General features: G+C 32.0%; 1 protein-coding gene across 2 annotated transcripts; it reads left to right on the plus strand.

The window, feature by feature from the left end:
* The first annotated feature begins 5,843 nt into the window (after positions 1-5,843).
* LOC103502105 (nuclear transcription factor Y subunit B-3) lies at positions 5,844-7,536 on the plus strand. Of its 2 annotated transcripts, none has more exons than XM_008465936.3 (2): positions 5,844-6,010; positions 6,105-7,536. In XM_008465936.3, the coding sequence occupies exon 2, from the start codon at positions 6,604-6,606 to the stop codon at positions 7,204-7,206; it is 603 nt and encodes a 200-aa protein (XP_008464158.1). In that variant the 5' UTR covers positions 5,844-6,010; positions 6,105-6,603; the 3' UTR covers positions 7,207-7,536. The 2 variants fall into 2 exon arrangements, with proteins under 2 accessions (XP_008464158.1, XP_008464159.1); XM_008465937.2 differs by having other exon boundaries at positions 5,858-6,022.
* The last annotated feature ends 7,330 nt before the right edge of the window (positions 7,537-14,866 follow it).

The following is a 14,866-nucleotide window of genomic DNA, read 5'->3' on the forward strand; positions in this document are numbered from 1 at the left end:
AGATAGAATTATTCCAACTCATGCATTCCAATGAGAAGAAGGGTTGGGCGAAGGAGGCTAAAGCAAAATATGTAAGTAAAATTGTGCTTTCATTGTTGATATTTTGCTTAACCTAGAACAAATTGATACTATTACGTAATTATGGTATAGGATGAAATGATGGTATTAAAAATAACTTCATCACAAGAAGGGAGTGAACCTCTTCTAGAAAGGGAAATATGTGAACGGATATTAGGTAAGTGGTCGGGCATGTGAAAGGACAAGGTTGGAGACCAAGACCCAAGAATGCTAGAAATGAAGCAATTTAACAAAGCACAAAAGAAACAAATACACAAATTAAACACTTGCAAAGTATAGTTGTATCGCAACAAGCTACAATTGAAGCGATTTTAAGAAGGTTAACAACTCAAGAAGCTACCTCCAACATGGAACGAAATTCAAAACAAGCAAATGATAGTCAATAGGTAGTTGTTTCAACTTAATTAGTTTGATATAAAGTGTCATTTTAGAGTAGTATATACAAACATGGTATATTATGAATTGATATGACTATCGTATAGTTATGAGTCATAGATTTATTCTTGTGATGATTTTGGTACTTGTGAATAGAACGTTTGAGTTAAATCTTTATAGAGTTTGTTGCTTTTGATTTAGGCATGTCCCTCCCCCCTCCTCACTGTAGTTAGAATGTTTGAGTTGAATCATATTGCATAGTACCATTATGCTTTAAAGTGCCTAAGTTTCGTTTTTTGAGTTGAATCATTATAGATTTTTTTGCTTTTTAATTTAAACATGCCCCCTATAAACCATAAATTTTAGAGAAGCTTAAGTCTTTTTAAAGAGCTTGGAAGAGTGGGTGTTGTTTGGAGTTAAGATTAAAAGAGACTCGAATGTGTCACTAAAGTATGTCATGATATTTGGAAATGAGGAAGTTTGGCTAAGTGTTTAGGAATTAAAGTCTAGACTAATCGATCGGGTTAAAAGTAAGTGATCGATTAAGAAGGTAAGCGATTGGGTTATGATCAACTAAACGATCGTGTAAAAGGATAAACGGTCGTATAGAAAGCTAAACGATTGTGTAAGAGGGTAAACGATCATACAGAAGCTAAACGATCGTGTAAGAGGCTAAACAATTGTATAGAAAGCTAAACGATCGTGTAAGAGGGTAAGCGATTGTATAAAAGCTAAACAACTGTGAAAAGGGTAAATGATCGTATAGAAAGCTAAATGATCGTGAAGTAGGGTAACGCTCGTATAGAAAGCTAAACGATAGTGTCATTATGCTTTAAAGTGCCTAAGTTTCGTTTTTTGAGTTGAATCCTTATAGAGTTAGTTGCTTTTGATTTAGACATGACCCCATCCTTCTCATTGTGGTTAGAACGTTTGAGTTAAATCATATTGAGTAGTGTAATTATGCTTTAAAGTGCTCATGTTTCGTTTTTTGTTTAGATATTTTACATATTTATTCTGCTATGCTTACATGTTTCAGATTTGACGTACAAATTGTCTTCTATACAAGATTTTGATGTTGAATTTGGATGATATGAAAAGAGTTTTGGTTGGTATCCTATAATTTTGTTAGGAAAGATCATTTCATGTTTCCAAGACTTGTAGGATTTTTTGTTATGCACACTACTTTTGGAACTAACTTTATCCATCCATTTACTTGATGTAACTTCATACTTATAACTTACGTTGGCATCACTCGAACTCTTTATGAAATTATTGAAGTTTCTTGACATATACTTCTTGCATTGTGATGAAGTTGGTGTTATTGCATGTTGTTTATTGGTAGTTCCTAAAATTATTATATTTGACATTTTACAACAGGTTTATATAGAAAATTTGATATTATTTTTTATTTAATAAAATACTTTTACTCGTGCTTTCAATAATGTCAAAAAATCATTGATTTTTTAAATTAAAAAATTGTAGTAATTTTTAGTGGCACTAAATATTAAGTTTAATATGTTGCAAAAGATGTTTGTAATGGTCACAAATTAACCTTTAGCAACAACATTATCTACCATTAAAACATCACCTTTAGAGACGAATTTAGTTTGTCACTATAAAAAATAATTAGTGACAATAAATACGCTATTAAAAGTAAGCATTTAGTAACACAAATGTCGTATAAGTACACATTTTGCGACGTGTATTTGTTGTGTCGCTAAAACTTTTAGCTACGCAGATACTGCGATAGTCCTAGTGATGCATGTCACAACGTTGCTAATATTTTTAGAAACATTTTTCATTTAGTAACATTTTTTGTACGCCACTAAAAACTCAATTTCTTGTAGTAGTTTTCAATCCTATCTCAATTCAAATGACTTATTGAAATTATTGAAAGGTGCAAAATGCAAGCAATTTTATTGGTTCATACTGTTCCTTTTTTCTTTCTCTCTCCAAAATTTACACTATCATAATAAACCTAAAAAAATTTGTCATTTACAAAATTTGCACATAATACAAGTAAATTTCAAGCTCCTAATCTTCTAATCACATATATAAAGAAATCTTGATTCGGATAATAAATTTTCCATGCATTGGTTTTAAAACATAAAATGAATCTTGTAGGTTACAGTTGTAATATATATATATTAAATTGTTTAATTTATGAAGTTACCAATAATTTGTTACTTTTTTTTTAATTGTTTTTATTATATAGTGCATGCCATGTATAAAATTCGGTGGTGGGTCCAAAAATTTTGTTGACATAGATTTTATGTATAAAAAAATGAGAGTTAAACCTAAGTCTAAAAGAAGCTAAAAGATAATTTACCATCGGACTAATTAGAAGTTTTAGTAAAGTAGTTTATCGTAATATAATATAGTTGAGAGGGGTTCAGACTCTTGAACCTTAACTAAATCGCCTTCGACCGATTGTCTAGAGTTATTAATTTGAAAAATCTTTACCGAATATTAAAATCATGAAAATGAAGACCACATTTTGTAAAATAAAATTCTCTCTTTGGATTATTTAATTAAGAAAAATTTAGACAGAATACCTACTTTACACGTGATTTTACACAAATGTTTCAAATTTTCGTTAATTTTCTAAACTAAGATTTTGAGATTTTTAATGAGCATTTTATCCCTCACATTAATTACAAATAATATAGGACATTTGCAAAAATAGCAAAAAATTTATAATAATAGAGTCCATGTCACTACATTTTCTAAATTGCAAAAATTGTAAATTTAAAAGTAGCTGACCCTCCGATAACCCTCTAATAGCCCTTTGATAGTCGTCCGATATATCTAATTACTTATCATACTTTTCATATTTGAAATATACAAAAAAAATTATGTGTTATGAGCTGCTTTTTCCTAATTCTTTTTGTCATCGATGCAATTTTCCAATAATATATATTTTTGAAATTATATAATGATATATACCATAATTAACTTATATCATATTTATTATCAATCTTAAAACTTACCTATTTAATAAATTAAATATATAATTATCTTATTTTATTTTTATGAGGTCTTTTCAAAAATATAAAAAAACATTAAAGTATTTACATTATATAGAACAATTTTGAAAATGGAAAAAGCTCAGAGGCCCACCGTGTAAAATACCAAAAATGTCATATCAACAATGGGCGCAATATATTTGGTAACGCGATTTGGTACACGATCGTTTAATTAATTGGATACACAATCGTTTAGATTTGTATACATGATCGTCACCAAATCTACACCATTTTTTTCAAAATTTGGTATAACATCGTTTAGATTTGGCTATACGATCATTTAGATTTAGCTACACAATCGTTTAGATTTGGGGTTCCAAATCTAAAAAGAAATTTCAAAGTTTGATATACGATTGTTTAGATTTAGCTACACGATCGTTCACATTTGGCTACACGATCGTTTATAGATTTGGCTACACGATCGTTTAGATTTGGGGTTCCAAATGTAAAAAAAAAATCAAAATTTGGCTACACGATCCCCAAATCTAAAAAAAAAAAATTTCAAAATTTGGTATAAACGATTTTTTTTCAATATTCTTTATACACGATCTTTTAGTTTTCGTTACTCTAATTTAAATGTCTAACCAATTTTTTTAAGATTCTTTATACACCATCATAAAAAAGAAAAGAAGAAAGACGATTTTTTTCAATATTCTTTATACACAATCTTTTAGTTTTGGTTACTCTAATTTAAATGTTTAACCAATTTTTTCAAGATTCTTTATATTAAAAAAAATACACAATCTTTTAGTTTTGGTTACTCTAATTTAAATACCTAACCAATTTTTTCAAGATTCTTTATATTAAAAAAGAAAAGAAGAAAGACGATACAATGTATGCAGTGAATGAAAGAAAAAAAAAAGAAGAAACAGGGAGAAAGACATGCCTAAAAAAAAGAATGAATAGATTTCGCTACCCAAATCTAAAAAAAAAGGAAGAAATCGCATGAAGAGTATAGAGGAAGACGATAAAAAGTCGCATTATTTGGAGAGTAGTGTGTGCAGTTAATAAACTTCTTTTTTAAATATAGTATACAGTATATAATGAACTTTTTGTCTCTTTCTTAGTATATACGATTACATTATTAAAATGATTCTATGTTGTGCTCATTATGTCCACTTTCATTTTATAAGAATAAATAAGCAGTGACACATATTTATTATATACCAGTGCATATTTTGAATATTGTTATTATATGATCATTATATACTCATGCATATTTGCAATCACACGTAAGCAGTGACTCATATATTATTTGTATTATTTCTTGTTAGGTATGCACACATACATATTGTTATCTAATATTATGTTAAATATACAGGGGTATCTAACAGTAAGATTTTACAAATTAACTTCCAATATATGAAAATTAATGCAAATTTGATGAAATATAACAAGTATATATTAGAAATTATTAAATTATGTGGAATATATGAAATACTATGCAATTCGAAAGAAAAATGACGTAGTATATATATATATATTTGACTAACTGTAAATATGGGTATATACTGTAAATTACGTGGCGTATGTACTCCATTCACTGTAAATCTTTTTTATCAAAAAAATTTATCGAAAAATTTCACTGGCATACTATGTTTTACAATTTCATATACATAATCAATAATATAAAATGAATATGCATTGACCAGAAAAGTTTGAAGGAGATGAATGAAATAAGAAAGAATGAAGGGAGAGTGATCAAATGGATTTAAGAATTTTTTAACAAAATCATCAAAAGAAAAATAATTAAAGGATAATTTTGGCTATAATATTATCCTAATAAGATTAATCACATATCATATTTAAATAACATGTCTAATAAATGCAAATCTTAATAATATGGAATGGTTCACTTTTTCTTATTTCATATTTCTATTTGCTTAATATAGTATTAATAAGAAATATGAATAATTTTATCTTTCGAACTCTACATTTGTGTAAAATTGAGGCACATTATAACGTTTATGGAAAAACTGACAAAATTAGGTTCAACTTATAATAAGAGGCCCCTATTTAAGCTATAGTGGTATATATATAATCCAGTAAAATAAATATATATAAAAAATTAGAAGACAAAAATGAGAAATATAACTGAATCCGTAGCCAATATTAGATTCATTTATTAAGAATTAAGAATTAGGCACGGAAGCCGAATTGGCCGCCCGAGATATTTAAAGTAATACAAGATTATTATTATTCACTTGCGAGTGTTCCATAAAACTAAAACAAATAAAAAACGACAAATAATAGCTCGCCACGTAGAACTATACACACCGTTAGATCAACGCCGTTCCTTGGCCAATCCAACACTCCAAAATTTTCCACGAAGCGCACTCTTATCGACAAATAAACGGTGAGAAATCAAAAACGTGTCGCTCCCGATTGCATTATTAGCCCAAACGACGCGACGGACTCTAACAACTCCCCTTCTACTCCCCCTCGCCTGTTTTCTTGGAGTGTTTCCTCTCCGGCGGCAACTTTCCGTTTCTCTTTATATTCAGAATTCTAATTCCAGCGTTCCGGCATCCGTAAGAATTCCGGTCATTCCTTGATCAAAAAACACTACTCTCCAAATATCATTCATCGTCTCTCTATTAACTCAATTTGATTTTCTTCTTGCAGGATAATCGGCCGCTCTTTTTCGTTCCGCGTCGCCGGCGCGGAAAATTGTACCTCGTGTCTTTCTATTATATGATTCTTTTTTCATCTCATGACCGTGTTTTCTTTCTCTTCTTCTTTTTAATTCCAATGAGTTTCTGATAGGCCTAGAAGAACTTTGCTGATGTTAATCTCTTGTTTGAGGATACGATTCTGGAATCGAAGTTAAGCGTTTTAGGTCAATAGAGTTTCGCAATTCGATTTCCCTTCTTTCTCGTTTCTTTACTTGTTCTGTGAGAGGGGGAATCGTTCCGGTCAATTTTGATCGTGAAAAGTGGAAAGGATTCGGTCTGTATTCTTTCCGTAACCTAAATTGATAATTAAAGTAAGTGTTGTGGATCGTTGTTGTGAGAATGGATCGAGAGGACAAAAGGTGCACATCGTAGTTCGTAAGCTTTCCAAAGCCCTAGGTGGAGAAATTGTTGGAGATTGTGAAATCGTTAGAGAGAGAGGCCGTTTAGAAATGGCGGATTCAGATAACGAATCGGGAGGTCACAACAGCAACGCTAACAGCGAGCTATCGGCGAAGGAGCAGGACAGATTCTTGCCGATAGCGAACGTGAGCAGGATCATGAAGAAGGCGTTACCAGCAAACGCAAAAATCTCAAAAGATGCAAAAGAAACAGTACAAGAGTGTGTATCGGAGTTCATAAGCTTCATAACAGGAGAAGCATCGGACAAGTGCCAAAGAGAGAAAAGGAAGACAATCAACGGCGATGATTTGCTGTGGGCCATGACCACGCTTGGATTCGAAGAGTATGTGGAACCGCTCAAGACTTATCTTCAAAAGTACAGGGAAATGGAAGGGGAAAAGAGCACTATGGGGAGACAAGGGGAGAAAGACGGTGGTGGTGGTGGGCCCGGCGGCAGTGGTGGAGGAGTCAACTCTTCTGGTACTGCTGCTGGTGGCGCCGGTGGTGGATACAACGGAGTGGGTGGAATGTATGGTGGGGTAATGATGATGGGTCATCATCAGGGAGGCGTTTATGGTGGTGCTGGATTTCATCATATGGGAATTGGCGGCGGGAAAGGAGGAAGTGGTGCTTCCGGCACCGGGCACCGGTAGTGGTGTGGGACTGCTGCAAGGTCAAGCTAAGTGGGCTGTGTGCTAGTTGGAACCTTTTAAAGGTTCTCCAACTTTTGAGCATCATTGATGACTTTTTAGGAAGTTAATAAGAATTTTTTTTCCTCCTTTTGGGTCATTGAAAGTTGTGGAAAACTACTTGGGTCTTGTCAAATTTCTCTATTTTTCCTTTTTTTTTTTCCCTTTTTTCTTTGTATAAGTGTAATTTGTGTATCTTGTGTGTAAGAGGGATATATGATAAATATGATTGCATTTGTACAATTGTAACCCCTAATTTTACACCAACTAATTGCTAAGACCCTTTTCTCCTAATTTGTCCCCTCCCTTTCTCTCTTTCTATTTCTAACCCCACCTTATATTTTGATTTAATTTGTTTCAAAAGAAAAACACTAATGTCATCCATCGACCATCAATATAAATCTAAAATAGTGCAATTAGAACTATATATATATATATATATATAAATCAAAAGTTGGAAAGCAGATACTTTGAAAGTTTTAACAATGTTTTTAGAATATTGCAATCATGTGTTCAAGATATGGTCTATTACCTTTTAGAAGGAAAGAAAAAAAAAAAAGTGAAATATGAAATAGGGGTTGTATCTAGAATTCATAACTTTGTAGAAGGAGAAAGTTAAAAGGACAAATTTGAGAATTTATACAATAAAGAAGTAAAAAGTTGAAAGGGGATGAGTGGCCGAAAAAAATAGTCATATAATGAAGATGGTGAAAGGATGTAGAGGAAATAAAAGATCTGAAGAATTGTAAAAATAATATTCAAAAGATTATCCGTTCACAGATATGGTCGAGTCCATAAAAGGGTCATTTTAAGGAAAGAGAAGATAACAAGTTTACATTGGTCAATACACTGATGCTATCTTAGGGTTGGTTTGGGTTTTATAAAGTAAAAAAAGAAAAAAATAATAATCAAATGGAAAGGGAAAATAGATTTGTCTCATAAATTTGAAGCTGTTCTCTTTGTTTCCTTTTTCAGTAAAAATTGATGACACATTTATACTCTTTCTCGTTGTCAAAATCTATGAGAATACTAACTGTGAATTGAAAAAAAAAAAAGGGTGAAAAGTCATTTTGACCATAAATATTGTTAATAGATGCCCATTATGGGCTATATTGTCACTCTCTCCCTATCTTACACAAATTGCATCAAAATGTCATCTTCCTTTTAAGTGTGTTTGTTTTAACATGTCACTTCTTTCAAATCTCATCTATCTTACCAAATATCTTGAAGTTACTCGGTAGCCATGCAATCCACCTCGCTTACCAAATTACTTGTAAATAATAGCATTTGGTGAATTTGTAAGACGTACAAAATTTGGTTGAAATTCCAAAAATCTTGGAGATAAATGGAAGTTTTTTAGAATCTCTTTTTAATATCATTTTAGTAATCATCATCATCATTTTTATTATTATATTTCTTCCATATCCATGTTCCGATTGTGCCTTGGTTATGTGTCATTATGCTCCTTATTTTTACAACACGTTATCAGCACGAGAGGTTCTAAAGGTAGGTTGGTTTTTTCCACCTTATTATAATTAATAAAATAAATGTTATTTTATATATTTTATTTATATTAAATTTCTAATATAGTTATAATATTTTATGATAGTGCTAGCATGGTAAATCTTGCAAAACTAAAATTTATGGCCCTTCACATTAACTGTAGCAATTACTTACCATGAGATCTTGATGCTACGATGCAATCTTGACATCATGAATCTCATAGATACAATTAAAGAAGGAAATGCAATGACCAATCAAGAAATGGAAAAAGCCATGAATTTCATTCATCGTCACATTCATGAGGATTCAAGTCAGAATATTTAACAATAGAATATCCTCATATGTTATGAAATAAATTGAAAGAAAGGTATGATAATCGTTTGAAATTAGTTCATCTTCCCTAAGCTTGTATGATTGGATACATTTGAGGCTAAAAGATTTTAAATCAGTAAGTGATTACAATTTTGAATTATTCAGAATTAGTTCAAAATTATTGTTATACGGAGAAAATATTACTGGTGTAGACATGTTGGAAAAGACATTTTCTACTATTCATGTCCTAAATATTGGTTGTTGGAATTGTGTGCAACGTTTTTTCTAGGTTGTGTCATGTTAGCTCTAAATGATTGACTTAGTAGGTGATTAGGATATGAATCATAGGATTGTGCGATAAAAAAGTGCTTCCTACGTGTTGCTGATTCATAGATGATAAACATGTAATACAAGTTTTCCTATCGCTTGCCCAAGTGTAAACAAAACAATAAGTTTTCTAGGTAAGCCAAGGTCGAACTTAGATAATTTCTATCAAACCTTAGTTATAAAGCTTACTTCTCATCTATGTGATATTCAAACTCTCTACAATATGAAGTAAAAGTATGTATATGTATTGAACCTAATATCTACACTAGAGATTCTATGAAAGGTGGCATAGAATGACGAGAAGATGGAGGATGAACAACCTACATTAAGAATGTGTGAAGGAAGCGTTGTAAGCAATTAAGTACGCGATCACTACAAGAAATCTGGTCTTTAATGTCGGTTTAAAACCGACATTAAAGGCCTTTAATGTCACTTGGCGACCGACATCTTTGCGAGCGTTATTAAAGGGCTTTAATGTCGGTTGGGCTTCAATGTCGGTTTATAACCGACATTAAAGACATTAAAGACATCTTTAATGTCGGTTATAAACCGACATTAAAGGCCTTCAATGTCGGTTATAAACCGACATCTTTGAAGGTGTTATTGAAGGCCTTTAATGTCGGTTCATCTTTAATGTCGGTGGATAATCGACATTAAATATGTCTTTAATGTCACTTATGATACATCTTTAATGTCGTTTTTCCACCAACATTAAAGATGTCTTTAATTTTTTTTTAACCGACATTAAAACTGTCTTTAATATCGTTTTTTCAAATTTATTTTTATTAAATTCTTGCATTATTGTCCATTTTGTATGACACCAAATAGTTAAAAATGAAATCTTTTACTTGTACATATACAAAATGAAATCTTAATAATGTGTACATTTATATACAACTTGGCTCCAAAGACAAAGAAATTATGAAGCTTAATTATTATACACTATTCCTTTGGAAAAAAAAAGAAAGAAAGAAAGAAAAAGAATATATTGAGAGAGCAATAACTAAAACTGAAACTAATAGCAAACTAGAACGCTTCACAAATGACCATCTTCAAGATCTTGTCATAAAGATGAGGGTCTGGCTAATTGTACTCACTTGCAACCATTTCTTCTATTGTAGTCATTTGTTTAGTGATAGCTCCCTGTAAAAGACATCAAGATGGTTGAATTGATAAGTAACAATGTTATGACCTAGTTATAGTTGCAAGTCCTCGCAACCGAAACCTACGTAACTAAGTACCCATATCACAAACAAAACAAAAATGTAAAAAACAGAAACCAACTTATTTAAGAGAAAAAAAGGTCGTTCAAAGCAAGCAAACCACATATCACAAACCAAAACCTACATGTGAGTCCAAGAGTTCAAAAAAAAGAACTATGCAAAGAAATCAATCAATTAGGTAGAAGAGCAGGTGCAGGTGCAGATTAAAAAGAAATCTCATCACTCAGACTGACCAGGACTTTCTATGAAGTGTTAGATTCCAAAATGTTGAGATTAACTCTGAACTAACTAGCCAAAAACAGGCTACAATGCAAAATCCAAATCAACTTGATTAATAGCTTCCTTATGGAATACTAGTTTCAAAACTGAAATTAGCTTTGTGGAATGAATTGTTCGAGTAGGTTTTTCTTTCCTTTCTTTTTTGTTTAATGAGAAACAAGCGTTCAAGTAGAGGTTTAAACATTTCCATTGATGTTACCAATAGGTCCAATAAAAGAAAAAACTTTAGTAATTTTCCCAAGTTCAAATTAAGCCATAAAAAGAACCAAGAATTCCTCTATTAAAAGCTACTTCTTCCTCCTTCCTCCTTTTTATTTCCTTTTTCTGTTCCTTTCATTTATTTTTGGGGTTTATAGCTCTACCACTGACCTATAGACCCACCTTAAAAATAAGGGATCCATTTAAAGATAAGGGGAGAAAACCATGTATTGATGGACCAGAGCATTCACAATTTCTCGATGAATGAAATATGCCAAAAACTGATGTACTAACCTGTTGTGTTCTATCACCATGAATGGTAGTGGCAGGAAAACCATTGAGGCATAACCAATGTTCAAGAGCATCAGCTCCCTTCTTTGTCTCCACAAAAACCAGAGTAATAGATTGCTGTCAATACAGAAATATATAAGAATCTTCTTTCCTTAGCAATTTGGGAAAAAGATAAATGATCAATGCCTAAGATTTAATATCCTTTCCTATAAATATGAGGTCAAGAGTGCACAAGTCAATTAGAGATCAATTAATAAAATAAGTGATTATTATTTAAAAACGAAAACTAGATCAACCAAAATCCTCACAATGATGTAAAAATATGGAACATATACCTTGCCCTGCACACCATTTGCCCTCTGTGCGTGAAGAAGGTCCAATAAATGACTTCTCTTGTCAGGTTCATGAACATACTCAACTCTTTGAGCAATTAGATCAGTGCTCGAACCCACTCTTCCAACAGCCACAAATATATACTTGTCTAGAAGATCAGAGGCAAGTCTCTGCAAGAAAAAAATATAAATTATCTTTGTGTTGATCTACATCTTTTATGAGGATAAACAATAGGACAAAGCTGGATACTCTAGAATACCAACATTAGGAACTAACACTAGGAACTTTAGTCTATTTTTGGACATGATACTTCTTTTTGTAAGGAGCAGGTGGCAAAATCCCGATTAACACCTAAAGGAAGATTTCATAGACCACACAAGTCTTCCCGTTTTCATTTCTTATTGTAAAGGAACTTTATGTTCAACTGCTACATATAAAATGACTCATTCTATAGTAAGCTACAGCAAGTATCCCTGTGATATTGTCAGGCTTCATAAAAGTATTGTCATTCACTAAATTTAAAATGAAACAGACATCTACAAAGAAAAACAAGGTGAAACAATTACATGCATACAAAGTTGGTGTTCAAATCAATGTACTCCTTAAAATCCCTCCATGACATGCATCGTCTAATCTCTGAAAGAATAATAATTTAATTCAATCGATAGCGTTGGAGGATACTATTTTTTTGCTCAAGAAAATTCTGTTCAAGCACGTGTGGTAGACATCAACAGCACCATCCGATCTGTCTAAAATACCATCATTTTCTGTGTCCTGAAACTTTCAATAGTTATGTTATGTTATGGAAGTTAACTTCGTTAAAAGCAATATAATTACCCCTTATACATAAATCCAATCTAGATAAAGAAGATTTGGCTTAACAAACTGACAGTCTAAGATGAACTTAATGAGTTTTTCCTTATTAATCCAGTAAACTCTGTCAATCATGATCAAGTTTCAAAGAACCCACCGTGAGTAGCAAAACTGAAGCAACACAATGAAGTTGGTGAGTGGGAGAGTATGAATAACTTCCAAGCCAAGAATTGGTTAGAGTATGTAATAGGAGTTCGAACCCACATTCAAGAAGTTTCTCGGGTCGACCACTAGGACCTCCAGATTTGACTTGCCGCTCACATAATCACTAGACAAGGAGATCCTTGTCAATATGTTGTAGAGAACCCATTATAGCAAGTGCGCCAACACAACAGAAAACTGAAGTCACAGCAGAACCTGACATTAAGACACGAAACCTAAAACAATTAATAAGTAAATTTTGATTCATAAGACTTGAGCAATCAAAGAACATAAAAATATGCACTAATACAAATGCAATTTCAATGTCCAAGCAGGATAGTACCAAACAGCGTAAGAGAAGTAAGCAAAAAGGACTAAAAGATGTTGATTTTTTTAGCAACATATACCAATTGCAAACAAATAACAAATTCAGATTTAAATCAGAATTAATAATATAACACCAAAAGTTGATGAATCTAATACTATCTTTTACCATGGCCTCTATTTCTAGCTCAGCGTCCTTCTTTGTGTTTATTTGTTTGAGTATAGGGAGAAGAACAAAAATCAAAATTGAGAAATCTCTCAAGTTCAAACTTCAGTTTACTGCCCATTCTTCTACTTTGTACATGGGAAACCCCCTTAATCACCTATATACTAGAATAGTAGCAAGTCTTAGATGAAGAATATAAATATTAACCAAAACCTTTTAGTTTAATGACAAAAGAAATAAATAATACAATGATACAATATGTTTCCTATGTTAAAACCAACATTCCTTAGGAGTTTGCATCTTTTGAACAACCTACATTCATAAAAATAATACTAAAAAACCAAACAAAACGCTCACACAATCTAGAAATGGTCATTTTTCATGCTGTAATCAACTATTATTCATCCATTCACTATAACATACGAGGATTTAAATGCTCAAACATCTAGGAATCCCACCAAATAAAAAGATTAACACTACTTTTTTGGGATCTTTTAACATAAAAGGATAATATACATTTTATGGCAAAATGGAGTTTGTTTTACAGCTGGTCCCTTTTCTTATATTGAGCAACTTCATATCCATTATTTAAATACTAATGATTATTCACTGAAAAGATGATGTTATATACATGGTCCTAATCACTTCTTTTCTTTTCTAATATAATTAGTACTAAACTTTCTACTTTATCTCCATTTAAAAACTCTTTTTCCTAAAGAAAAATCATAAGGAAAATGACACAATTTGACTTGTTGATCATTGAAAGGGCGAAAATAAAGTAGGGCCACTACATTGCAACTGATGATTGGTTCATCCAAAATTCAATTTGATGATAATAAAATTTCCTCTTTTCTGTTTTCTAAGTCAAAACCAGCATCCACATGTCTCTTTCCAGCCACATGGGTCTGTCAATTTTACTATTTTTTTTTTTCTTCTTCTTCTTCTTCCCATTTCGATGCTTCTCCTTATAAGGCCAGTGACGCAGATATATATATATATTCAACTAAAAGTACAATAGTTCATAAAGACATGCTGCAAAATAAACATAAAATCTGAATGTTGGATGAGCTCAGAGAACAAACCAAAAATTGTTGTGGCTCATTGAAAAATTGATCACTTCAATTGCAGTGCATCCAACTACTTGCGTGCAAACAATAACTTAACAAACTCTGAACTCAGTCTAACGTACAAGTTACACCTACATCAATTTACTTAACCAAAAACATTAGTAAGGCAGAGAACTAACATCAACTTTTGATAGTATCTCCAATAAATTCACCTCTTTCATCCCAAGGTCGATGTTCGTAAGACTTTCCTGCCATACTACGTTTCGTGTTGATTGTACCATGTTCGCAGCGAAACTCCAGAAAGTAATTCAGAAACCTTTTGCTTTCGAGCTCGTCGATGCCATTGAACAAGAAATTTTGCGCCACATCCTAATGGTTAGATGCAAAGTGAGAGAATGAAGATTTTTTAAATGATACAAGAAATACGACGACGAACGAGCACGAGCTGGGTATGAGAGATGGCTGTGATGGTGGGGACGACAACTAATCAGAGAAGAGAGGGAAGAAATTGATGAGATTGAGAAAGGAAGAAAGGGAAGAAATGTTGAGAGAAAGCCTTTCTTTCGTAGGGTTTGGTAGAGAAGAAA

The sequence above is a fragment of the Cucumis melo genome, chromosome 11 (assembly GCF_025177605.1).
Source record: "Cucumis melo cultivar AY chromosome 11, USDA_Cmelo_AY_1.0, whole genome shotgun sequence".
NCBI lineage: Eukaryota > Viridiplantae > Streptophyta > Magnoliopsida > Cucurbitales > Cucurbitaceae > Cucumis > Cucumis melo.

What these genes read in the sequence shown, in the direction of transcription:
- LOC103502105 (XM_008465936.3), top strand. Translation starts at nt 6,604, where the DNA reads ATGGCGGATTCAGATAACGAATCGGGAGGTCACAACAGCAACGCTAAC.